This window comes from Poecilia mexicana, unplaced genomic scaffold (genome assembly GCF_051168715.1).
Source record: "Poecilia mexicana isolate PSO_F unplaced genomic scaffold, ASM5116871v1 scaffold_1, whole genome shotgun sequence".
Lineage (NCBI taxonomy): Eukaryota > Metazoa > Chordata > Actinopteri > Cyprinodontiformes > Poeciliidae > Poecilia > Poecilia mexicana.
This window is the reverse complement of record NW_028263370.1, coordinates 3,582,600-3,608,169: the sequence shown is the minus strand read 5'-3', so window position 1 is coordinate 3,608,169 and position 25,570 is coordinate 3,582,600. Positions and strand designations below refer to the sequence as shown.

General features: G+C 41.7%; 1 protein-coding gene across 3 annotated transcripts; it reads left to right on the top strand.

Annotated features, from left to right (window-relative positions):
- The first annotated feature begins 2,551 nt into the window (after positions 1 to 2,551).
- Positions 2,552 to 25,062, top strand: aspscr1 (ASPSCR1 tether for SLC2A4, UBX domain containing). Of its 3 annotated transcripts, XM_088008484.1 has the most exons (18): positions 2,552 to 2,683; positions 2,915 to 2,970; positions 5,197 to 5,311; positions 7,730 to 7,830; positions 8,998 to 9,055; positions 9,146 to 9,219; positions 10,296 to 10,791; positions 11,085 to 11,144; positions 12,073 to 12,212; positions 12,991 to 13,072; positions 14,781 to 14,847; positions 15,140 to 15,202; positions 17,411 to 17,463; positions 20,313 to 20,364; positions 20,477 to 20,546; positions 21,296 to 21,483; positions 22,977 to 23,004; positions 24,817 to 25,062. In XM_088008484.1, the coding sequence occupies exons 1-18, from the start codon at positions 2,594 to 2,596 to the stop codon at positions 24,818 to 24,820; spliced, it is 1,797 nt and encodes a 598-aa protein (XP_087864610.1). In that variant the 5' UTR covers positions 2,552 to 2,593; the 3' UTR covers positions 24,821 to 25,062. The 3 variants fall into 3 exon arrangements, with proteins under 3 accessions (XP_087864610.1, XP_087864579.1, XP_014842077.2); XM_088008453.1 differs by lacking the exon at positions 22,977 to 23,004 and having other exon boundaries at positions 24,891 to 25,062; XM_014986591.2 differs by lacking the exon at positions 22,977 to 23,004.
- The last annotated feature ends 508 nt before the right edge of the window (positions 25,063 to 25,570 follow it).

Sequence of the window (25,570 nt, the reverse complement as noted above, 5' to 3'; positions counted from 1 at the left end):
GCGGCCCTGGAGGGCTGCAGTTTGACACCCCTGGTCTAGAGATTAATAAATGAAGGCCAATAAAGTCTCGCCTCTGAACCTTTAATTTGAAGCCAGTAATTCATAAAGCTTGCCAGTCTTTGCTCGTTGCCATTTTTTTTCTTTCACTGTTTATCCTATGCCACCGATCCCTATTAAATAAATATGTAGCGTGCATGAGGAAAGTCAGTCAGGGCCAACTAAGCAACAGAAATGTGTCCTGAGTTCTGAGCCGTACTGTTCATATAAAAATCGGTAATATTTGCAACTCCTTGTGCCCTCCTTAGAAGTGTTTTCCTCTGTGGTTAATAAGGTATTTTTGAATTAGAATTTAAATGAAATCTGCCCAGTACATCTCAGCCACTAACGGGAGCAATAATGAGATTTACTCTAAAAGACCTGCAGCTGTTGTCACGGATAAAGCCTTGACTCCTGGGGACTGAACACAAATGCACACCACTTTTGTATTATATTTTTATTTTGGAAATATTTTCAAATCGTGTGTCCTTTTCCTTTGACTTTACAATCACACTCTGCTTTTTTAAATGTTGAACATTTAAAAAAGGGACAAATATTAATGCAAGACACTTCATATGAATATTAGACTGGCTCTGCTTTTCCAGGATTCGGAAAAGGAAAAGAACAGTGAAAATCCTAAACTGCTCACACAATTAAAAAGGTGTTTAGCTGAAAGAACAGTGCAGATCATTATCACCTTCGGAGTTTATCAGAACAAACATCATGTGTTTCTAAGCACCCAGATCAGGTATGGAAAAATCACAACACACTCTCCATCCAGTGAATTTTAAAGATTCTGTCCTGCTGTGTGAGAAAGGATGCAAGTTGGTTGGTTGTTTACTCAGATGGTGACAGTTTTCTACCAGAGGTCTCTTTCTCTTTCTTCTCCTTTCTTGTTGGCTTTGTGTCTGAATGTAGACCGAGTTGTCTGTCAGTCAGTCAGTTGTTGGCCTTCACACCTCTCCGTCTGTCTGAGCCACGTGTCCCGTTGTCTTTTCGCTCCGACTCCAGCTTTGATCCGGTTTGATCCTCGCTGACAGAAAATAGCCGTGATTCTCTGGTATCAGCCCAGGTCATCTGTCAGACGTCTCCCAGTGCTTACATGAAGTCATCTGAGAAACACATTTGCTGTGTTGTGGTCGGGCCTCTGACAGGTTCAGTCTCCTTCTCCTTGAAAAGCCGCTGCAAATAATTTCAAATCTCTTTTTTCATATTCCTTTTAAATGTCCTAAAATGAGAAAAAGGAGCTTTACGCTGTCAAAGCTCTAACGCCTTGCCGATGGGTGGGTTTGGGTTTTATTAAAATAGTAAGATACACTTCAGCACCCTCTCATCAGTGGCATGGCTCTAACTGTTGTTGACATCTTAAAGTGTATTTTGACATTATAAATCTGGAAGAGAAGGGTTACAGCTTGCAGAAGTAAATTAAACAAACATTTGTTAAATCCCCATTTGTCTTGATGTCAATGCGAAACATGTTAGACCATTTATACAGAAGATCTCAGTCGGTATGGGGGGCTTGGAAAATTTAATTGTTTCTTATAAATATGTTTTGTTAAACAACTTTAATGTGGTAAAAAGAACTGGGTGTCTTGCAAAAGTATACGACCTTCTTGAAACCTTTCACAGTTTTTCGCTCCATAACCCCAAACTTTAATACACTTTATTGGATTCTTATGTGAGAGACCAACGCAAGTAGTGAAATGAAAAGGAAAGATTAAACCTTCAAAATAAGAGAAATAAAGACCTATAAAGTTTGGTGTGCCTTTGTGTTCAGCTCTTGTGAGATAATACAGGCATGCAAATTGTATTCAGAGATCGGTAGGCAGAATTTTATTCATGCACATCTCAATTGGTGACTTATAAAACAAATTTATTGCCTTGGACTTTATTTACCGTTTCAGAGTAAAGGGTGCTGAATTCAAATGCATATAAAAATGTTCAGGTTTTTGTAAAACAAAATTGAAAACCATGTGTTCTTTTCCTACCACTTTCTTGCCCAACTATCACCTAAAAATTAACAAATTAGTTGAAGTTTGAGGATGTAGTGCAACAAAATGTGACAGGGTACTTATATACGTACTTCAGCCATAGCACTGTAAGCTGTAGTCCTCTATTACCGCCTGTCTTCATCATCAAATTAGCATACTAATAAGCAATCTCAATTTCTGCTATTTTCCACAACAATGGAACTGTTGAAACTTTTTATTCTGTCTATGCTCCCAAAGTGCTCTTCTGCTGCCTCTATAAATTTAACGATTTGCAGTATTTCAACATTTGTAAATTTATTTGCCTTCAGAATAAACTGTTAGCACGTTCTTGTTGTCTTCCTGTCATGAATCACTCAGGTTAATATCTTTCCATATTTATTTGCGCTATCGGAAGCGAAACAAAAAAGAGAAAGAAAAACAAATGTTTTGAGAATACAATGTTTACTGTGAAGCAAGTTTTTCCCGGCTTGAAATGTGATTTGGTCCTTTAATTGAATTTTTTTGTGCTGTCTGTAACGAGGACAATAAAGTTGATTCAAACAAACACCGTGACGTCACTGCAAACAATGGCAGCCAGCGGTTCAGCTGTAACGGTTCTGACTCCAAACGGGAGAAGACAAACAATTAAAGTGGCTCCAAACACACCTTTGTTACAGGTAAACCCGTGTACAAGGAGCAAGCGGTGCTCTCAGGCACGCGGAGCTTTTTATTTCTATTCATGCCTGAAAACACCAGAGCGAACAGTTCTCCAGCTAGCATGCTAGGCTAACACCTGTTAGCCAGTGACAGATCAGTTTTTAGCCTTCGGGCGAATTAATTCAGCGTAACTCTGTTCATATCTGACTTATTTTGATCTGTTGCAATCCTGCTATGTTTCCCTTTCGCAGGTATTGGAAGATGTTTGCAAAAAACATGGATTTAACCCCAATGATCACGGTTTAAAGTGAGTGTGACAATATATCTCTTCCTTTCTGATTGTCTATCTGAATTGAAAGCTATGAAGGTAGGAGCATTATAAAATCTGATGAGATAAAGTAATTTCTAAAAATAATAATAAAAAATAAAGCCAGACTTTCTTCGTCTAAAAACAAATCGTGATGAATCATTTATAGCCTGTGCAAATGTTTTAGGTAGCAGGAGTCTAAGCAATATCTGCCTTGCAAATAAATTGCTTTTAGAGTAAGGATTTTTTTTCCAGTTTAAAGCGGGATTCCTTATTTACATCAAGTGTTGAAGCTGTTATCATCTAAACTCTTGTCGCATTCTCAAAAAACCAAAAAAAAAAACCAAAAAAAAAACGTCTAACTTGCTCACAAATATCCACTCCATTTATTAGTTAGTCATTTGCTCCAAAAAGGCAGTGACGTCACAGTCACACCATGTTGTCTTAAAGTTTGGACCTGCTACGAAGCAAAAGGACAGACCTGAGGGAGTAGGTTTAATCTGCAGAGTAGAAGATTGAGCATGAGAAAAAGGATGCAAACAGATGGAAGAAAGATTTGTGGGAGAGCCATCTAGGACAGAAACAGTTGTTAGGAAGAGCAGAGCTTATAGGTTAGAAAGCATTGAAGTATTTGAATGCGATAACAGAGTTTTGAGGGAAAGCGGTACAAAGTACTGAAAATAATAGAGATGTGCCGATCAGGTTTTTTCCTCCCAATACCGATCACCCATGAGGGCCGATCACCGATACCGATATTTTTTTTTTTATCATAAACACTACCGGTTACATTATGTGGAAAAAGGAACCATGAATTCACCTTAGTTTAGACAAAAACTTGTTTTTAATAACTTTTTTCAAGAAGAAAACTAAACAAAACAGGCGTTGTGCAAATTGTACTGCTATTGATATACTATCTTTAACAGACTGAAAACGTATGAGGGCTCTGAAGATGCTAAATAATGCAAAGAGCCAAAATAAAACCTCTCAACATTGCCAAAAAATTCAAGTATAAAACTTAACATTCAAAGGCAAAAACAGGTTCCATTACAATAAACAATCCAGCGTTACTGAATGAAAACTTCCTGATAGCATGGCGGCTAGCTGATTACTGCTAGTTCTGATTGGCTGTTTCTGACTGAGCGGAGTAATTATGCAGAACAGGGAGGAGATCGATTATTTTTTTTAGAGATTATCTGTCTCATGTTAGGACAGTGAAAGTTTTAATACGTATGTAAAATTTATTTTTTTAGGTTAGATGCTGCAGCTTTAATCAGAGGTTTGGTGTGAGAGTCACTACCAGGTGGAGCAGAAGCGAAGCTCCGTCTGTGAAATATTACTACCTGTAGCGTAGCAGCGGTTCAACAGCGAGATCAGAACCAGCGTCTTACATCGCAGCTCGAAGACTTAAATAATTTTGCGGGTTATTTGTTTAGCTTTCTGACCGTCATGCTAATCCGGGTGAGTGTTTGTAGCTGTGCGCTGCTTTAGCTGCTATCTGATCCTCCGTATGTCTTTTTTACTGCAGTGAGCCTCGATGTAGCCAAACTCCGTCAAGTATGGCATTGTTTTTATGTCGTATTAGCTTCGTTGTGTTGATGCATTTTGACTGCTTCAATTTTCCGCCGCAACACGCAAACTTCCCCATTCACTCAGTGCGTTATAGTTACACATCGCTTAGGATTTGTTGCTGCGCGTTTGCGCAGAGGGAAGGAAAGAGGAGACCAGCTGCACAGGCAGGCTGCGAAATGAGATGATCGGTATCGGCAACAAGAGCCAATGATCGCCGATCACCGATCATGCACTTTTTCACGAAAATCGGCCCATGATCGGTGACCGATCGATCGGCACACCTCTAGAAAATAAGCAATCTTTCTCTCTGTAAGCGCTCTAAAGGTTTGAGTAAATATTTCCAATATACACATGCCTAGTGAAACTGTATCCAAAAAATGAACCTTGTTTTCTGTGACTTTGTCTTTTTGTGTGTTTATGATGTAAACCAGTTTAAAATGCCTTGTTGCTGAAAGGTGCAATACAAATGAAATTTGATTTCATTTGATGCTTTTGGGAGACTTCTGATGTCTTTGTTTGCAAAATGTTGCCAGGCTTGGATGTTCTTCTTTGTGCATAAAAGTAAGCTTTCTGATCCTCTGAACCTTTTTGTAATTAGTGTGTAAGTCATTTTTACAGGTGCCTGCTGTCTTATTTCTGTTGTGAACTTGCTGACAGGTTTCAGAGGACCGTTCTTGACCTGACGCTGCCGTGGAGATTTGCCAACCTTCCCAACAATGCCAAACTGGAAATGGTGACGAGTACAAGGAAACAAAGTGGAGCTGACAGCCAGGTTAGTTCACTTAACTATTAAAAAAATGTGTGTGAAAGAATAGGAGAATAGTGTTAAAATCTGGTCATCACCAGAACCATTAAGACATCGCCAGTGGCAACATTGAACGTGTCATTTAATGGTAAATCTTCATGTCTGCATTTACCTGTGAGATTTTAGCTCCACAGGTGAGTTTTTTTTTTTTTTTTTTTTTTTTTTTTTTTTAGACAATTTTCTGTACTCTAAAACAATTCAATTCAAATTCAGAAATACTCTATAATCCCTTCGGGAATGTTGTTGTAATTTATTAATTTAGATTCTTTAAAGAGTTACTGAAGATGGCTGTTGGCAGGAAAGATCTCCTGCAACGGTCTGTACTACACTGAATCTGAAGAAGCCTCAGAAATTAATTGAGAAATTCACTTAAATTAATATACCATAGGTAATTTTAAATCTCTAATCCATGAATATTTTTTACGTTGTTCTAAATCCATGTGTGTGAAAGCTCATTTATTGGGTGGGTCTAGATAATTTCTTTTGAAGAAATCAGCAACTCGTCACAATTACGATGTCGTCAAAGTTGGTTCAAAAGCAGTTTGTCGTCCAGAAAGGATTACATCAAGGCAAACGGGCGGAAATGTTTTTTTAAGCGTAATTAGATCCTTTAATAAATTTGAAGTATTACAACATTACCTGTTACTATTAATAATAATAGCAACTACTAGATTATGACCTTTTTCTTCAATAATAGTGGCTTCATTGCATTCAGAGTTGTTAACAGCTTTTTTTTCCAAACCTCAAATACTAATCAAATGGCTGGCATTTTTTTTTTTTTATCAATGCTCTTCCACATGTTTCAAAATTTGTAGCTGTAAAAAGTCTGTTGGATGAAGAACATTTAGTTTTAGTAATATTGGTGTTTGTGGTCTCTGGTGTACGCAATGAAAGAGCGTATTAGGTAAATAGTTTTGCATGCAGTTGTTTGTAAGCTGCCTGATGAAGTAAGGGTCCACCTGGATTTAACTAAGCAAACGGCCTGAACTGGAAAATGATGCTGCATTTAAAATTGTTGCAGCTGTTAACCAGTTAATTAACTAACTGATGTAGTCACTGGCTTCCTGTTGTTTAATGAACCTTCGCTTGGATTTGAAAGAGTGGGAGAATCGATCTATCTGTTCGTCCAGTCCGATGTTCGTCCAACTAAAGAAGTCAAGTTTATTTGTATGGGACATTTCAGCAACGAAGCAGATCAAAGGGCTTTTACATGATAAAAAATCTAATACAGTAACCAACCGTGAAACAAGCGACAAACATTGCATTTTGTCAAATGGCATCATTGTTGTCCATCATGTGTTGATCTCTTTGTCTCACCATCCATCCAACCATCCATCCGTTTCACAATCTAGAACATCCGTCATCTGTGTGTCCGCTCGTTTAAATTATTTATAAAATAATTGTGAAATTCTGTGTTTATTCTTCCAAAATATACAGAAAACCCTGGAAATCTGAGTCTGGAAAGTTAAAAGTTTGATTATGAGCATGTGGCTGGCAACCCTGTATTACTTGCTGATAAAAACATTTGTACTTTATCTCCTATATTAGTGGCTCACTTTGGTGTGTGAGTTTCATCGTAAATTTCTCTGTTCGCTCTCACTTGTCTCTATAGCAAAAACAAACAAACAAAAAACACACTTTGTTGCAGCTGAGCTTTCCTTTCCTCTGACATCACAGCTTGATGATCGGATCCGTAAACTCAATGCTGCGTTTGATCTGCTGCTCTGTTCGTCTGGCGGATGGTTGATTTGTTGATCCCTCACAGATTTTTATATATGTTCACATGACCACTCGCCTCAGACAGGCAGGCGTGTGTGTGTTTGGTGTTGACAGCAAAGTCTCTCTTTTCATCTCTCCCGGTGAGCCGCCGTTTAGCGCTCTCCCTCTTCTGGACAACGGCACCGTTGAGTAAACATAAACAACCCGTAGTGTGACTCAGAGGCTGAGAACATCAGCCTTGCTCTGTTTCCGGGTGTGTTACTCATTTTCGCGCTGATGTAGGCCCACATGTGCGACCAAAACAAGTCGGGTTATCAAAGAGTTTATTCCTCTGAGAAAATGGCTCCAGATCAAAGAGCCAATAACTTTTCCTTAGATTTCATCAATGTGAGATCCTTGAGGCTCAGTAATGTAGAACATTATTTTTAGCTTCTCTAATGTGAAGAAAGACAAAGGAACAAACTTCAAAGTGCTTTATATTGCCCGTTTTACCCTGAAAGTAGTGTTCTGGTATTTTATTTGTTTTTTTCATTTTGAAGTTTATTGTGGATGAACTGATGCTGAACATTTACGGGCGCTAGTTACTTCTGCATCATGTTTGTTTTAGTTGGAACGCGTGTGCTCTCTGACGCAGCTTGTGTGTTCTTGTGGCTCGCTGCGCATCAGGTGCGGATCGCGCTCCAGATGGAGGACGGCTCTCGGCTCCAGGGTTCCTTCTCCTCCGGACAGAGCCTGTGGGAAGTGATCGCGCATTTCCCTGTGATCAGGTGCGTGTCGAACGTGCAAGAAGATCGGGACGGGACCGAACAGATTCCCTTCTTCAGTAGCAAGTTGTTGACAGATTTAGCGTTATAAACTCAGACGATGATGAACTGTTAAAACTACAGCAGTTATGCATGAATCAAAGGGAGCTTATTTCAAATTTGAACATATTTTAGTAATTAGATCAGAAATAACTATTTGAAAGGAGTATTAAATGTTACATTGTAAAAGTTGATGAGCTAAAATTAATTACATTTATTTACTTTTTTTTTTTTTAACATGTCCTAAGTTATTGTATCAGTGCTGAGGAGAAGCCCGGTAGATTTACTTTCACTAGTGGAGCATTACAGCATAATATGAATGAATTATAGGAAGTAGACAGTTTGTCCCACATGTGCAAAAACGTCGTTCACTGACATTACCATAAACAAAAAACTAAAACACATGATAGAAAAACACTAGAGCAACAGATGAAATTACAGTAACATTATCTATAACAAAATATAGACGGTAAAATAAAAAAATCAAACAATTTTTGAATAAATAAATGACAAAGAAGAGGTTAAAGGCGATGCTGCTGCACAAAATGAACATACCCCTTATGGGTTCTGCAGATTTCGGCTCGCCGTTGCATGAAAGATGAACACGGGCCAAACCGACATCCTCCGTCAAAGCCTTTTTTTTCCCACACATCCTCTCCCACCTCTCATACTCATGCAGCTGTTACCCAGTAGTTCCAGCTGTGCGGTGCCAGGTGCTCCTGCAGTCCACCGGCCTTCATCACGGCTCTATTGAATTACGTCACTGCATATCCTGATTCTCTGCCAGCAGAGTTACGCTTCTGAGAAATGTGTATTGGTTCCACATCGACGGGGGGGGGGGGGGGGGGGGACAAAAATGTAGGGAATGTAGGTCGGCTTTGATTTTCAGGAATTTAGGGGAACAATAGTAAAATGTTTAGTTGGTTTCTGCACGACATTGTAAGCACATGGCTTACACATGCAGCGTGCCACTGCATACCATGTGGTTTTATTGGTGCACCCCTCTTAAACAGGGGGATAGCAATAAAAAGAAATGCGTCTTATTTTTTGTTGTCACAGTGAAAGTAAGCTATTACCATTTACCTTTGGTTTTAATCTCGGTTTCACTGTCACTTCCCTGGATCCTGACAGAGTGTCGGAGCTGACCGAGTCTGGAGCCACTCCTGCATGTGTTTACATGAGGGACGAGGTATGAAGCCTTCCTTTAACTCTCCCTTTCTCAAGAGATGAAAGTGAGCTCTATGGAAACACAGCTGCTTGTCCGTGTGTGTGTGCGCAGGTGAGTGGGGAGGAAGCGTTAAAGAAAACCACTCTAAAGTCTCTGGGTCTTACAGGCGGAAGCGCCATTGTCAGGTAGGCCGCAAACATCAACTCTTATCACGCTGGAATATCGAAACATATTTTTGTTCAATTTCTTTTTATTTATTTCCACTCTTTCTTTGAGCAAAAAAACAACTAGCTGACCTCTAGCCTGAATCTGAAGTAATGTCTGAATTTCTCTTAAGTTTAAACAACAAACCACAGATTGGGATTGCTGTTCCAGCCTCTGGTGTTTGCAAAAAAATATATTTTTTGGCCTTTAACTGCACTTTATTTTCTGTTGGAGTATTGTTAAGGTTTAATGTTTAAAAAAAACAACTAACTCCTAGACACACGTTGTTGAAATTCATCCCATTTAAACACCAAAGAACATTTCTGTATCAGACATAAAAATAATGACTCACCAATCAGGACTTAGTGGTTCATTTTTGTCTTTGATAAACGCTTTGACCTTAAATTTTACAATCCAAGTAGATGAGCACTGAGTATATTTTTTTCTAGCCTTTCTGCTGTGTGATCAGTTATTTTTATTAGAAGAGCCAGCGTTTTCCACTTTAAAACAACGTTTTACTATTTTGAAATAAAAACAAAATCATTAATGAAGCTCCATTTTTAGCGATTAGCGCGTTTAGCACGACAAAAACAACAGCTTCCTCTATTCTAGAGTATCTACAGTAGAGCCTTGACTAAACTTTACCTGAAGATTGTCAGCTTTTTTTTTTATTAAACATTTAGTATAACAGAAAAGTAAAAACTAATAAAATATGGTAAGCACAGCATTGCTGCTTTACAGCTAACCTTCCTATTACCTGCCAAAGTCCTGTTCTCTCTCACTTTTTTGCAAAATGAATAAATCTCCAGGTTGTCTCAACATAGCGTCAACAATACAAGTGACCAAATGGAGCTGAAATATGTTAAACAAAAGCTAACAGTTGAAGAAGTTGAACTTCTTCCTCAAATTATCGTCTAAAAACAAAAGCTGTAAAAGGTCAGTGGAAAGTGTCCGGATTTGGTCACTGGTGAATTTTTCTGGTGCCCGTCTAGTGATCGTTAGACGTTTGTGGCTTGTTTACATTTGGTGTTGTTGACTATAACACTTCCTGTTCCAGGTTTCTACACAAAAAGAATCAAGCAGCAGCAGAGGAAGATGGACCGCCAAGCACACCTGTTGCAATGGAAGCCGCTCCCAGCGAATCGCCTCAGCCTGACCCCACGCCGTCGATTCCAGAGGCGTCAGCTGAAGTTGTGCCAACCAGTGAGTCGGATCCACACGAGCCATCGCAAACCCCAGCTGCGCCAGCTGCGCCAGCTCCAAGCTCCGTTGCCGAAGACGTTCCTAAGCCTCAGGATGTGGTTCGACCCAAAGTCCAGAGAGCAGTGGAAGACGGACAGGAAGCCGGACCGTCAGGGTTGAACTCTCTCCCGGCCGCCTCTGCTCCAGCAGCTGCTTTCATTCCTTTCTCTGGCGGCGGTCAGCGACTCGGGGGTCTGGCCGGAGAGATCGGCCACTCGCTGTCTTCGTCCTCGTCCTCGTCTCTGGCGGCTCTAACCCCGACCGTGCAGTCGCCCAAAGCCAAGAAGGCCAAATCAAACCACAGCACTAAAGTGAGCCCCAGCAGCACGCCACATGCGTTACATTTTTAATTAATACACATCAAAGTAGAGGGGAACAGCTTTAAAAGCTAGCTGTCATGGAGCATCAGAAGATGTTGAAAACACAAACGCTTTAGAGCGAGTTTCACCTCCGCCCTGATCAACATTTTGTTTCTGAGGTAGAATGAGGAAACGTCACTGATGAGACCATAACAAATTTGATGTCAGGATGTTTTAAATCACCTTGAAATGATTTTCACGAGACTTCTTGGCTTTACTGACGAGCGTAACTTTTGTCTCGTCAGTGCAAAGCGACTGTCAAATCGGCAGACCGGGATCTGGATAACACAGAGGAGTTTCTGGAGGTAAACATTTAATTTCTCTTTTTGAGTTATATTCTCTTTATTTACATAAAGATTCTTCTCCTGCATCTTCTGATTCATTACATTTTCAACAGTGTTCATCCTTTTCCCATTCTGTAATGTTACACTCACAAACATTAAAGCATCTTTTGGAGGTAGATGATCACAAAGTAGCACATAAATGTGAAATAATAAAAAAAAAAATAGGGTGTCTCTCTTTTTTTATTTTACAAATGAGTACATACAGGGTGTGTAATGCATTTGTAGTTAATGCCTTCAAAGAGCAACTTTTTCCTGCAGTTACAGCATCAACTCCTCAGTTTTCTCTCTACTTTGCCCAGGTTTTTCTGCTGAATAGCTCAGGCTCAGTCAGATTGAATGGATAACATCTGTGAATTTTATTTCTTGTGACAAATTCCCAAATTCATTCAAATGTCTGAATTTTGACTGAAACAGAGGGCAGAGACAAAGTGTAGCCACTGCATGATGTTACCATCGTTTCGTTGTGGAAACGGTTCTCATCATTTCATCCGGCTTTTAAGTCACTGATGATGGGATGTAAATTGTTCACACACAAGTCTCGTTGCAGTTGTCTTTAATATGTTATAAGAACAACGACAGAAGAAGAAAAAAAAGCATTAAGACCTGCTGTGTGAACTTAGACTAAGATTTAACAATACACAAAGTTATATTTAAGGGTGTCGGAGTAAAGTGGGATCAACTCAAATGCCTGCCATACTGCTCTAATTTTTACTTGCTAAAGGAAAATCTGAAAATCTTCTCCACTGTGCAGTTTTGCGCCTCTTTGTGTTGGTTGAAGTTTGTGGCTGTTTGTAGCAAAATGTGGGGAACGTTCAGTGGGCGTGGACGCTCCGTCAGGGTCGCCGGCGTTACGGCGTCGTCACACGTTGTCGCTTCTCTCTTTGACCAGCCGGTCGACAGGGAGCCTCTCATCTACCACATGGACTCTGTGTCCCGCCGGAGCGAGGCCCACGCCGATCTGCCCGACGAGTTCTTCGAGGTGACCGTGGACGACGTGCGTAAGCGCTTCGCCCAGCTGAAGAGCGAGAGGTGAGTGGAAGGAAACGACAAAACCGGCCGATTGTTTGTTTGCCAGTTTAATTTAAAAAAAAACCGCGTTGCCACAGAAACCCATCTGAATCCGACTTCTGGTCCTGCACTCTTTGAAGCAGATAATTAAGTCGGTTTTGCATGTGGTCCTGTGGTGTTTTGCCAATATGTAACTATTAATTGTCGAATACCACAGCAGTGATGCGAGGCCACAGGCAGGAAGAATGCCGGGCATCTCTGCGTGTGTTTAGAAGGTTTTTTAGTTTTATTTTTTTTTCCATCCCGCCTAATATGAGTTTGAAGTTCTTATTTATTTATGAGCACTTCCTCAAAACAGATGGGGCCGAGTTTACTCTGCCGTCTCTGGATGCGGCCGCGGCGGACCGCAGCTGCGGAGACGTTGTGTGTGTTTGCAAACATGGTTCCTTTTATAACACGCCCCACACACACTACAAAGGCCCCACGAACGCAGTGTACTGGCAGCAATTAGTAAACTCTGTTCTGTGTAGCCCGGCCAGTCAGCGGACCAAACGCGATCAGGTTGAGGCCTCGCCGAGCGCAGACCTTTAATCGGCACCGACGTGCTGCCTCGTTGCGACGCCGCTACCATGTCGTTGACTGCAATTACCGAAGCCGGAGTTAAGCCGACCACGGCAATTTGTCTCTGCCTCCGACACGCACAACACGCATGCACGGCCACACACGCGCTCGTCTGTTTCTCCGCAGCGTGCTTCGTATCTGAACCCGTGTGTTTGTCTCTGTTTCCTGTTTTCTCCAGGAAGTTATTAGAGGAGGCTCCGCTCCTCACTAAGGCTTTGAGAGAAGCTCAGATGAAGGAGAAGATGGAGCGCTATCCCAAAGTGAGCGACGTCCAAACGTTCCTCTGGTCTGCATGGCTTTGCAAAAGTATTTGTACCCTTGAACTCCTTACAACAACAAACTGACATCTGTTTTATTTGGATGTTTTGTTAACGTACCAGCATGGAGTAGTGCGTAAGTGTGAGGCGACAGGAAAATCACAGGATTTTTAGGTTTTCTTACCACTACAAATCTAATAGACTGACAAATTTGTTTATTCTCCTTTATGCTGGGCGTTTTCACACCTGATAGTCCAGTGGACTCGGTTCGATTGGGGACCAAAATTGCAACATTTGTTACATTTTCAGCTGATGGGGTTTGCTTTCACACTGTGTCAAACAATTCAAACCCCTTGAGCAAGCTGCAGCGGTGCTGCAGCAAGATCTACTGAAGTAAAACAATACAAAAACCTCTGAAGAAGACATGAACCTCCTTCTTCACAAAATAGGGTCAGATTTTAGCGGTTGTGGGATTTCTCTTCTGTGTTTCTAAGCCATTTCTCCTGCTAACACTAGACTCTAGCGTTGTTTTAATTTGTATTTACCCAGAATGCCCTGCGCTATAGTCCTCTTTCTTCTTTTGGAGTGGTCTCGGTCTGTTTGGCATTCAAAACTGAATCAACACCTGCGTTTTAAGGTGGACCAGAGTTCGCTTTTTTGGTCTGCATCAGAGTTTGATTGCGTATCAACACCTTTCTAGACAAACGGGTTAGAGTTTGATTAAAGCGGACTAAAAACGGCTGGTGGGCAGTATAAATCCAGCTGCTCTGTGAAGGCCTCAGACAGGACACAGCACCTCGAAGACCAAGATGACAACCAACAGATCAGGGAGAAAGTTGTGGATAAGTTTAAAGCAGGATTTAAATGATAAAATAATATTTGAAGCTGTGCACATCTCACCACAACCCTACCAAGATATGACAGGCTGGTTGAGGAGAGCATTGATCAGCTGATCAGCCAAGAGGACGATGGTAACGCTGGAGGGACTGCAGAGATGAATAAACCTGGCCTTTATAGAAGAGTGAAAAAGCCGTTGCAGAAAAAAGTTGAGTCCTTTGAAAGTTTGCAGGGAGCGCAGCAAACATGTTGAAGAAGGAAGATCGAAACCGAAACTATAAAACATTACCTGGAGTAAAACTAACACTCCTGTTGTAAAGAGGCTCTGCGGGTGCAACTTAAGGATTTCATTTCTAACAACCGAATCGTGAAAAAATCTTTAGAAACAGTCTCTTTCCCCAACATATTCGTCTTCCTTTCATCAGTTTCTTCCATATTGTTTGACCGCTTCCACATCGTGCTGGAATCCGTACCATTTCCTTACATGATCAGTCCCAGTGCAAGACCTCCTCTTAGAAATATTCTCCGACCCAGATGCCTCTGTACGATCAGACACTACCCCATCTTTTTAAAGAAAGGGGAAACAATTAATTCTCTAGAGACGCGCCCTCAAAACATTTGCTCCTGTAATTGCAGCAAAAGACTCCACTAAGTTTTGGCTCATGGATTCTGAATACCGACGTGAGCCACACTTTTACTTGTACAGACCGTTTCATTACGCACTGTCCTGTGTTGCCATAAAATCTCCTCAAAACACACTAAATTTAGATTGCAACCTGGCAAAATATCCAAGTTTCAAGTGGCATCAATACTTCCACAATGAGTCAATCACGTGTTTTTTAAAATTCAGTGTGTACATCCTGTGCGTCTCCAGGTGGTCCTGAGGATCCAGTTTCCAGACAGACATGTTCTCCAGGGCTTCTTCAGGCCCCTTGAGACAGGTGCGTGTTGTGTTAGTGCTCATTTCACCTGACTAGCCACAGGTATGGCTGCAATGCGACGTTTACTCGTGGCTCTGTAAACACATTCACGACTGCAGCCGCAGCAGAGCGATATAGACGGAAAGAATGAGACGGGTCTGTAATTCCAGGGATTGTGAGCAACAGCCATCTGACAGCCAGCACAGGGGAAAAAAACAAGTCGAAGGAAAATTCCTTCTGAAACATCAATTACAGTCCACAAACTGAGTGATGGAGGTAGAGCTTGTTTTTTTTTTTGTTTGTTTTTGTCCAGTCGGTGCAGTGAGACACTTCCTGAGAAGTCACTTGGAGGATCCTGAGATCAGTTTCTACTTATGTAAGTGGCATTTAATCTCCTTTTAGTTATTCCATGTATCCAAACTCGCCCTTTAAGACGTCGATCCACCTTTCTGCTGTTGTGTAAACCTTTAAAATCACCTTTGAGTACTAACAGACGACACCCTGTTTCTATTCAAGTCAGTTTATTTACGTAAAAATGAACAACAAATATCAGCCAAAATGATTTGCTTGATGGTCGGGTTGGGCCAACATAAAGTTTTCTTAATGTACTTATGGTAGCCTTCATAAGTAGATTAGCTCTGCTCTGCTCTACTTCTATCAGTCACACGTCCCCAAATATTTGCACCTGACTCACCCTGCGGTTACAGCAAATGACAAAACGGATCTGGAAGATGTTAAACACGAGCTAAAGACACGAGACGTTACACTGCTTACTCAGATTCCGGTTAAAAAAACTAAAGCGGTAAAATCTTAATTAAAACAATATGTAGGGTTTACTTCGGGCTGTGGCCTATAATGGTAATTAATTAGTCAACTAGGGTTACATTTTCTTTTAAGCCTTATCTAGACTCTAGTTGGCAGCAGGCATACATTGCAAATAATACATAGTTATAATACAGTGCAGCTAAAAAAATGTTTTTTTTTATCCATCTCCAAAGAGGTTTTGTCAAAAATGAAGTTTCTCTCCAGGTTGCATGTCTTAATTCAGGACATGATGATTTTATAATTATTATTTGCCAAAATTAGCGTGACATCCACAGCTACACACACATTGAAAGCAGCTGAACACAAAAAAAACTAACAGATGAAATATCTTCTGACTTTTTAAGCAATAGCTTTTCTTTTAACTGCTGCTTTTCTAAATTCCTGCAACAGTCAGCTGTGCTATAATGCTTAGCTTGAGCACAAACAAGATCTGTTTTTTTTTATCCTCCACTATTACTCACATTCAGCAGAATTGCTTATAATAAAATGTGACGCTTTCACGGTTTAAATGTGTTAAGTTGCTTCATCTTAACTTCTTATGCTTATTGTTTGTTTTAAATTGTTTTTTTTTTTTCTATTGTCTTGTACTTAAAGCAGTTCGGTGATTAAAGTTTCACATTCTAAGGTTTGTGTTGAAGCAGAGCAGTGCAGCTCGTGGTAACGACGTGTCTCTCAGGCCAACAGCGGTGATTCCAGGATTCTGATGCTGCTTAAAACCACAAGGAATCTGAGCAAATATGCAAAATTCATTGTTTCAGTTTTCAACCCATAATTTCCACCGCAGTCTAATCTTATCGACGACTCGTCTGCAACACTTTTTAGTACGTTCAGTCTCGGCTGCATTCAGAAGCTGTGCACCCAGTGTGTGTGTGTGTGTGTGTGTCTGCATGGCCTCCTCTGAGGGTGTTGGAGCAAGGGAGAGGAAATTAAAAAAACGCCATTCACAACAAAAGTCGTCCGTCTCCGAATTAAGTCTTTGTGGATGGGACATTTTGATTAAATCTGAGTGTTGATGGATTATACTTAATGCTTTAAATCTTTTGATGTACTTGCTATTTTGTTGAAAGCAGTTATTTGTCTTTCTTGCGAGTGGTCACAAAAGTTCAGAGTATCAACAGCTACGTTCGTTTGGGGTACAGCGCCTTCCAAAAGTATTTATACTCCTTTAGGTTTTCCACATTTTGACACATTACGACCTCATACTTCAGTGTTCGTTATTCAGATCGCATGTGACGCAGAAGAAGAAAAATAATCTTTACTTTTCAGGTTTTTATTTTTAGTAAGAATCTGGCAGCCTTGGTATTTTGTGTTTACAGCCCCACAGAGTCAAAACTTTGTTTAAATAAAAATAATAAAACTTTCACTACAACTTCAAATATTTTGGGGTATGGTTGCACATTTAAACACTGTTTCCAAGTCAAATTTGCAAAACCACAAAGATGTTTTCTGTTTACTAAGTAGGTGATTTCTGAATAATGAACAAATGTCACCTTTCTTCAGTTTTATGTTGTGAAACAATTTAAAACCATTTATCATTGTTCTTCCTCTTCACAATGACACACCACTTTGTGTCGGTTGCATAAACATGCATTGAAATGTGACAAAGTGTGAATAAGTTTAAGGAGTGAGAACTCGTGCCATAGACAGAACAAATCCACCAGTGATTCGTGCTTTATATTTAAAGTTAGGTTTAAATAACTGCTGATTTGATCACGAGTTCAGTTATCAGTTTGTGATTTCCTCCTCTCTCCTTTTCCAGTCATCACCCCTCCAAAAACGATTCTGAAAGACCCTTCAGCTACTCTGGTGGAGGTAAGGTCATTCACCTTCACTCTGGCGCCGGTAAAACGACTGATTTGCCTCAAAGTTAAAATCCAACAAAACAACAAATAAAACTTTTTTTTCTCCCGCCTCTCTCTCAGCACACACTATAAAATGTTTCGGCTGGCTCTTCAAAGCTCCTCTGCATTCTTGGCCCCTCCATCCCTTTTTGTTCACTTCAACTCATACTTGCCCCCCCACCACTACCAACCCCCCAACCCCCTTCTCTCCACTGTCCTTGACCCCAGCTGGGCTTGATTTTTCCCAGACTGGCACATGGGGTTAATACAGGCCTCGCTTTGATCTCTCTCACACACACACACACACACACACACACACACACATATACACGGAGCAGTAGGCAGCCAGGATGCTTTGTTGCCTTTGAGTTTAGAGGGAAAAGGTGTCAGAGTTATAAAGTAGTTACTTCAGTTCCTCCTCTTGATTTTAAATATATTAGTTGGAGTTTCGTACGTATTCGACACCTGAAAAAGCTGCAAATCAAAGGGGGACTGGGGGAGGGGTGGTCGTTTGAAGTTTATCTTGTTGTGATGATGATGATGAAGATTCAGCCCTCAGTGGGGCTGGTTACGAACGATAACAATCCTTCAGGAGAAAAAAAACCCCTTAAAAGCCCACTTTGAAATGTCTTTGTTGAGGCCCTCCCGTGTCGGGATCTGTCTCGGTCAAATCAGACGCTGCGATGTTCGGTAACTGTCTTTGTTCTCCGTCTCCCGAGTCGTTACCCACAACTCGTCTCCCCCCGACCTCCCCGCCTTCCTGCACCCCAACTTCAACGGTTTCTTTCCGTTTAGCCTCCAGCACCCAGACGGTCCCTCTCTCGCTCTTCCTCTCTCTCTCTGGCCTTCACCCACATGTCTCTATCCATTAGGGACTTAAAAGCATTAAAGTGCGCAAAAACAAAATCTTTAATCTCCGCGCATACTCAGGCACGTACCGTCTGTCTCCGTTTCTGAGTCTATACATCAATCTTTGACTCGCAGAAGGAATCTTTAATCTTTCTCTGTCATGCCACACAGACATCCGTGCACATGTGCCTCACATACACACACACTAACGTGCACTTTAATCACTTTGTGTCATGTCAGGAAAGGAATGTTTCCACAACCCAGAGGCCCTTTGATAGCAGGCGTCCCCTCCCTCACCCGTCTGCCTCTCGCTCTTCCGTCAGGACCCGTTCCGCCTCCTCCTCTGTCGCCCTGTGTTTTTTACTCAATCCCCCCTGTCCGTTCCTCTCACACACCCACAGGTCTCCTCTTGTCGGCCCGTGTCTTCCGGAGCGCGGCTTTGTAGGGGACGGGATTGCAGGAATGCTCGTTGTTCTGCTGTAACGCATTGCTTCCTGCTCACAGGGCTCTGGTGACAGCAATTAGGCCAGCGTGTCCCATTTTAGCAACCAGTTGCACAAAAGACGGAGAGAGGACGGTGCACGTGTGAACCCACGTGACCCCGGCAGCCACCTGCCCCATGTCGCTGGAGAGTAGCTCCGTGACGGAGCTGAAACGATTAATTGTGATGAGCTGGTGATTGAAATAATCGCCAACTGCTTCTGTAATCGACTAATCGTTACGTGGAGAGCGCGTACTCAAAAAAATGCTGCTTCTGAAAGACAAACTCAGAGCAGTAACTAATCCAAAACTGTACAAAAAGTATATATGTTTTGGGGTGTTGTGGTGGCGCAGGGGAAAAGCACAACCCACCCATTGAGGCCTTGGTCCTCAATGGGTGGGTTGCATCAAAGCAGACACCAATAGACTGTCGTGTCTGTTTTGGTTGTATTTACCCAGAATGCCCTGTACTACAAGGTCCACTTCCTGCTTTTGGAGCGGTCTCCGGTCCACTTGCATCCATGTATGCATTTGAGCCGCACTAGAATTCACTAAATAATGAGATTAATTAAAACGGAAAATGTACATTGAGGCATATTAATCATGGAAACCTGAGGTCTGCCGTCTCTTCCTCTCCACATATTCTTTATTGGTTCAGGCCTGTTTCCTGGTCAGCCAGTCAGAGATGCCGTGGTTATGAAGCAAATTAGCTAAATATTGTTTGAAATGGCCATTTTTGTTTGCTTTCTTGTGTTTTCAAGTGTTTAGAGCCAAGAAGGAGACTAAATAAATCACTCATTTTGTAGTTCTTGATGTTCTGGAGGAGTGAATTATGACCGACTTTGTTTCAGTTTTCTTGTTTTTACATCAGGATTATTGAAATGTTTCAGCCAGTTCTGTGGTTTCGATGTTTCTGCTTAACTGCGATCTCTAATTAAGATGAAAGATAACCTTCCCGTCCCAATTTTATCCAGTTGTTTTCCGTTTACAAAAACGGCCGTTCTCTCCTCCACAACAACCATTTTGTGTGTTTCTCGTGTGAAGGAGACATTTTCTTTAGCTGTTTTTCGCTTCTGTCCTATTAGAGTGACAGACGTGCTCCCCGCCTGCCCATCCGTCTGTGTTTTTCACCTCAAAATTACACGGTTGATGATATATCTTCCTGCCACTGGTCCATTATAACCATTAGGACCATCTACGGTGGAGGAATGTGGAGCTTCAGGGGTGAAAGTGTTTTCGCTAACCATTTGATTGGTGCTCATTTTGTGGTCCGCTTCAAAGAACGGTGGTTGCTGGTTCACATCTCCCCCCCGAGCCATGAATCATCCCAGGAAACGAGCTTAATTTCTGCCTCTGATTTGCCAGGAACGTTTGGTTTGCTTGTAGCGGGAGGCAGCAGCAGTTCGTTTTGTCTGTTTGTAGAAATTGACGAGAATGCCAAACATTTTGAAAGCTTCTGTTTACTCGCCCGCTCTCTGCGTCTGTCTTCAGGCCGACTTGTTTCCTGGTGCTTTGGTGTACTTCGGCTCTGACGTCAAAGCAGGTTTTTGCTTTTTTTTGTTTTTTCCCGCTTTTACTCACATTTTATGCCAGCTTCAAATAAATACTTGTGTTTTTGCAGGGGACTTTAATACAACCCAGTTTTTCCTCCACAGAGTTTTACATAAAGAGAGATCTGCTTGAGACGTCCGTTTCAGCCCTGCAAGCCAATGAGTCCATTGCGAGGTATGTGGAATCTCTTTGAGGTTTTGGTTATATGACAGGTGCCCCTATTCGCCCTCATTTCCTCCACACACACACAGACAACACACACACCATGCCCCAGTACTTTTAAAGATAGAGCCTTAAAAGTGACCCTCAGCTGCTGGAACAATGTTGGCACTTAACCTCGTCTTAGCTGCCCAGCCTGGACAGAGTGCATCCTTAATAAGTCTGAATTTTTGATACATTAATTTAAGACTTTTAAGACCTTAAAATGTCTTAGATTCACTGGAAAATATGTCTTAATTAAGTTAATCGCTGGTCTTAAATTTTGTCGAGTTTAAGTACGTATAGTCCATGTAGGTTATTTTTCTCGTCTGACTTTACTGTCAGGCAAAAAAACTTTGCACTCAGACATCTTCATTCTGTTCCTTGACTTGATACGTTTGAAGCTACCACTAACTAGCTGCTAATGATCCCTTGCTAGCTAGCTAGCTTGTTTTGCATCTTTCATTGATAAGGATGGCCTTTATCTTTGCCACTGGCTCACCTCTGTTGCTAACCTGCTATGCACATTCTGTGCAAAAAAGCTCGGTACAACTACTATATAAAATATCAAATTTTCCATTGCGATACAAGTCTTAAATTTCATTCATAATGGTCTTAAAAAGCAGAAACTCTAAAGGAAAACAATCCAGCTCTGATCAGACACAAACATGCCTCAGTCAACACTTCCCCTCTGAGGTTTTCTGCCTCTTGTTTCCTCACTGCAGCTGCCTGCTCCAGTCCCCAGAGACCACACCCGGCTCAGAACCCGTCGAGGAGCCTCCGCCGCCCGCAGAAGCGATGGACACTGACCCAAAGTCTGCGCGGGAAGAGCCAGAAGCGTCTACACAAGCACATGGCGCTAAGCCGGTCAGAGCTGAGCCGGGCAAGGTGCCCAAGTGGTTCAAACTGCCAGGTGAGGAGAGGATGTACGGCCACTGGAGCAAACAGTGGGTATGCACTACACGCAGCGCACATGGGTGCTGTGCTCAAGGGGGCGCCAAAATGGTGGCGCAAAAATTATTTCTTGTTGGCGTTTTCTGTATTTAACAACTTTGTGCATGACGTAACCAACATCAGAGGGGCTTCAGTTATTATTTTTAGACATGCCCCCTTCCTCCCCACACGCTGAGTTATTCTCGAGGTTTGCGTTGAGCGTGCAAGCCAATCAGGCGCTGCGGCTTTTATACTTGACACATGGCGCTCCAGGACTTCAATTTTTTTTTTTTTTTTTTTTCTGATTTCGGCGTGCGATTTTTTTTATTTTTATTTTTTTCCCCATTTGAATCGTGTTGTCACCTGAGCTAAAGATGGAGAGTCGGAAACAAAAGCTCTCAGGGCACAAAACATAAAAACAGTTGAAAGTGATCGAAAGACGGCAGGTAAATTATATTGGTGCATCAAGAGGACGCTTGTAAATGTAAATTTTGTTGTGCAGACATTCATCATTTGTTGAGTGAAATGGTGAGTCATAAAACCAATAAATTACAGAACTTGGCTGTGATAAACCTGAGTTTAAATACCGTCACTCAGTCTGACACGTGCTTTGATGCATCTACTTCTGATCAGAAGCAGCTGTTCATCCAAACGGATATCAGTTAAAATCGTGTTTCTTGTGTGGTTTGACTGCTGTATTTTAAACCTACTTAACATGAAGTTCATGTCATTCAGCTGAGAGGATGGAGAGAAAGAAGAGAAGAAGAAGAGAGAAAGAATCACAGACAGGGGAAGGCAACAGGTTGGTCTGATGTTAGGCAGAAGAGAAGGAACAGCCACTTAGTCTCTGGTGATTGTAATTTAAAAAACATAAGTGTATTAGAAAGAGCTGTAATTTGTTTAAAACTAATAGTTTGTTGAACCATATGACTTGTAAAATCTGGTACAAACTTGATAACGTGCACACACAGACGACACGCAAACAAAATTGTGCCACCAAGTGAGGAGAATCTTAGTCGCTCTAAATTCAGCTTGTCTGCTTTCATGAATATACAAAACATGTTTATATGCTGATGAGTTGGAAATAATTCCAGCACGCCGTCGCTTTCTGCAGCACGGCGTTGCGTTTTGATGCTCTGCAGGAGCGCGTCTCTGAAGCCCAGGAAAAGTTTCTTTACCGGCTCGTTCATGTTCTGATAAATTATTATGGCCTTTCCTTGGTTTGCAATGTTCGGGCTAAATAAGCAATATTTATTATTATTTTCAAATCGTCACATAAGGATCGGCGGTAAGACGAAGGTGAGCGTGGAGAGCACAGAGGTTTTGAGTTTTACTTTGATCGTTAAATGTTTTTACTGTTGGGTTTTACCTCATTAAATGAAACGTATCATTATAATCACTTTCTGCTTCATTTTTCTTTTATGCCCACTCTGCTCGCCGACGCTCATGATGACACAATCCTCGTTTGAACAGGGCCGTCTGCACCGCTGTCACTCCTGCAGTGAGTTGTGTTCAACACGCCCCCTTTACCGCGCTCGCGGTTTTATTCTTCGTACAATTTGCCTCTCATTTTAAATCTCTGTAGATCAGGCTCTAAGTGCTTAAAATGTTCCATTGCTGCTGAATTGAGCGTACAAAGCTTCATTAAAAAGAAGCGAAAACGCCATTAGACACTAAACATGGAAATAAAAGCCCACTGAGATCAATTACGTCCCTTTGTCTTGTTGCTGTGAAAGAAGTTTTTATCACTGCAGTTTTGCGTCATTAAGCTCCTAACAAACTGAGAACAGCATTCACCAGATTGCTGCTTCTAAGGAACAGAACGGCTGGTGACTCACATCATCGGGATGGATGTTCGGATCAAGCAGTTGGTTCAGGGCGGTCGTCCGCATCCCGTCCTGAATGCCACCACGCACACGCGCACGTGCTTGGAGTGCCCAGGCAGAGAGCCTCTGGTGCAGCCGCTCCTCTGATGTCGTGTCGTAGGGTTTCTGCTGGTCACCATGCTGGTGTTTTCCTTCAGGGTACTCGCTCTGTTTGCGGCCCCTCCCCCGTGTTGTTTGTGTTTTTGTGAGTTTTATTTCTGGCTGATCTCTGTGTGTGTCCTCTCTGAACCCAGCTGTGGCTGTTTTCTCTTTCATGAAGAAAGTTAAAAGAAAAAGACAGATGGGAGGGCGCTCAATGAGGATTATAGATTCCATGTGTGGACCGGTGCACGGAAACGCGCTCGCTCTAGACTCTGCTCGGTGTGTGTGCGTGTCGCGCGTTTGTCCGTTTCTGAGGGGATCAGCAGTGACGCGTCAGGAGAGCATCCAGGAGGAACGAACCCTCAACTCATTTTGTGTTCACACTGTTTTATTCGTGGCTTTGCTCTTGTCCTTCATCTCCATGATGAGCGTTTTTCCAGTGCGGAGCTCCTGCACTTCCCACAAATGTCTGGAAATGAACAGTTTTCCAGCTTTGGATGGGTATCCATCTGTCTAGCCATCCTTCTGTCAGTTTAGCCATCATCCTTTCTTTCTTTCTCTCTTGGTTCCTTTCTCCCATTTCTTCACAGTTGGACATTTTTGCAGGCTGCACATTTAACGTCTGGCCACTCTATAGATACATTGAAATCCATTTGTAAAATTGGACTAAATGGGACCGAAAACTTTAAATTTCAATCTTATAGTCTACAGAGTTTGGATGTAGAACTGTATGGGAGCCCTGATTATACAACATTTTGTAAGTCAGTCTATTTTCTGAAGCAGTTCATTGGCTTTTCTTACCAATTTATTTACTTCCTAACCAGCTGCTTTTCCATTACAAATGTGTGCAAAACTTTGATATTCCGCTAATGTAAAAAAACAACACAATTTTGCAATTGTGGTGTTTCCATTAAAAAAGAGGCTCAGTTAAAATCACCTGTAAGTGAGAGACGGAGAAAATGACACGTAGCTGTCAGTATTTTGTACAAACATCCAGACAGGTCGGGGGTGAAGTTATGGAGACGTTTCCAGGTGGATCGGGTTATAAAACCACATCCCAAGGATTCATGTCTGATGGCGTTCAATCCACCATCAGACATTAGGAAGTCATGACCTTAAAATCAATCTGAATACAAAAACAAATGCCACAATTTCCAGATTACTAAAAAAGCATTTATATCCTTCCTCCCAACTATTAGACACTTCTTCTTTGTGTTGCCGTCTCATGAAATCCCCCAGAACCAGAGCGTACATTGAACAATGTGAAAAAAGCTCCAGAGTGTTTAAACGCTTATTATTCCTAAGCTTCCTGTGGCGTATTTAACCGTTTCCTGTTTGCTACCCAGGTAAGAAATGAAGCGTGTGCTGCGCGTTGAAGGAGTCGGAGCCTCATCCAGACCTCTGCTATGCTTCCACCGAGGTCCTGATCCACCAGAACCAGAACCTGCTGCCTTTACAGACGGAGATGAATAGCTGAACTGATGAATTTGAAGGCGATTGCTGTGTTTCATTCCAGTTTGTTCCTGGGATAACGAGAGCGACGTGCTGGGAACGGGGAAGATGATTGAATAAAGAGTCTTGTACTAACAGGGTTTGCTCTTGTTTGTCTCTTATTCTCCAGCTCTAGAAATATTTCTGTCTTCTTGATCCTAGAAGGTTCTAAGTTAGAAACCATTCTGCTTAGTTTTTGGTAACTCTTAAAGCTGTGACTCCTGTGTTTTTAGCAGATTGAACACAAAATAACGACATTTTTAATAGTTCAATAATTTATTTTGGATGAATATTTGGTGTTATATTTTAGCACTAAGAGTTCATTACGTGTCTGACTGAGCTGATGGATTATTAGACTGAGGCTGTCAGACTGTGCGACACCAGGAGGGGGAGACAAAGACCTAAAAATATAAACAAAGCTGTTTTTTAATTCATTCAAATTACATCGTCAAACCAAACGGCTTGATTTTAGTTTGAGTTGGGAGTTTGCCTAAAGTGAGGCTGACGTGACATTTGCTGTTTTCTCCACCTTGAGGTAAAATTAGAAAATCGGATCTCTGTCCCGCTTGCTGTGCTTTTTAACTCACAACAGCTGCTGACGATTTACCT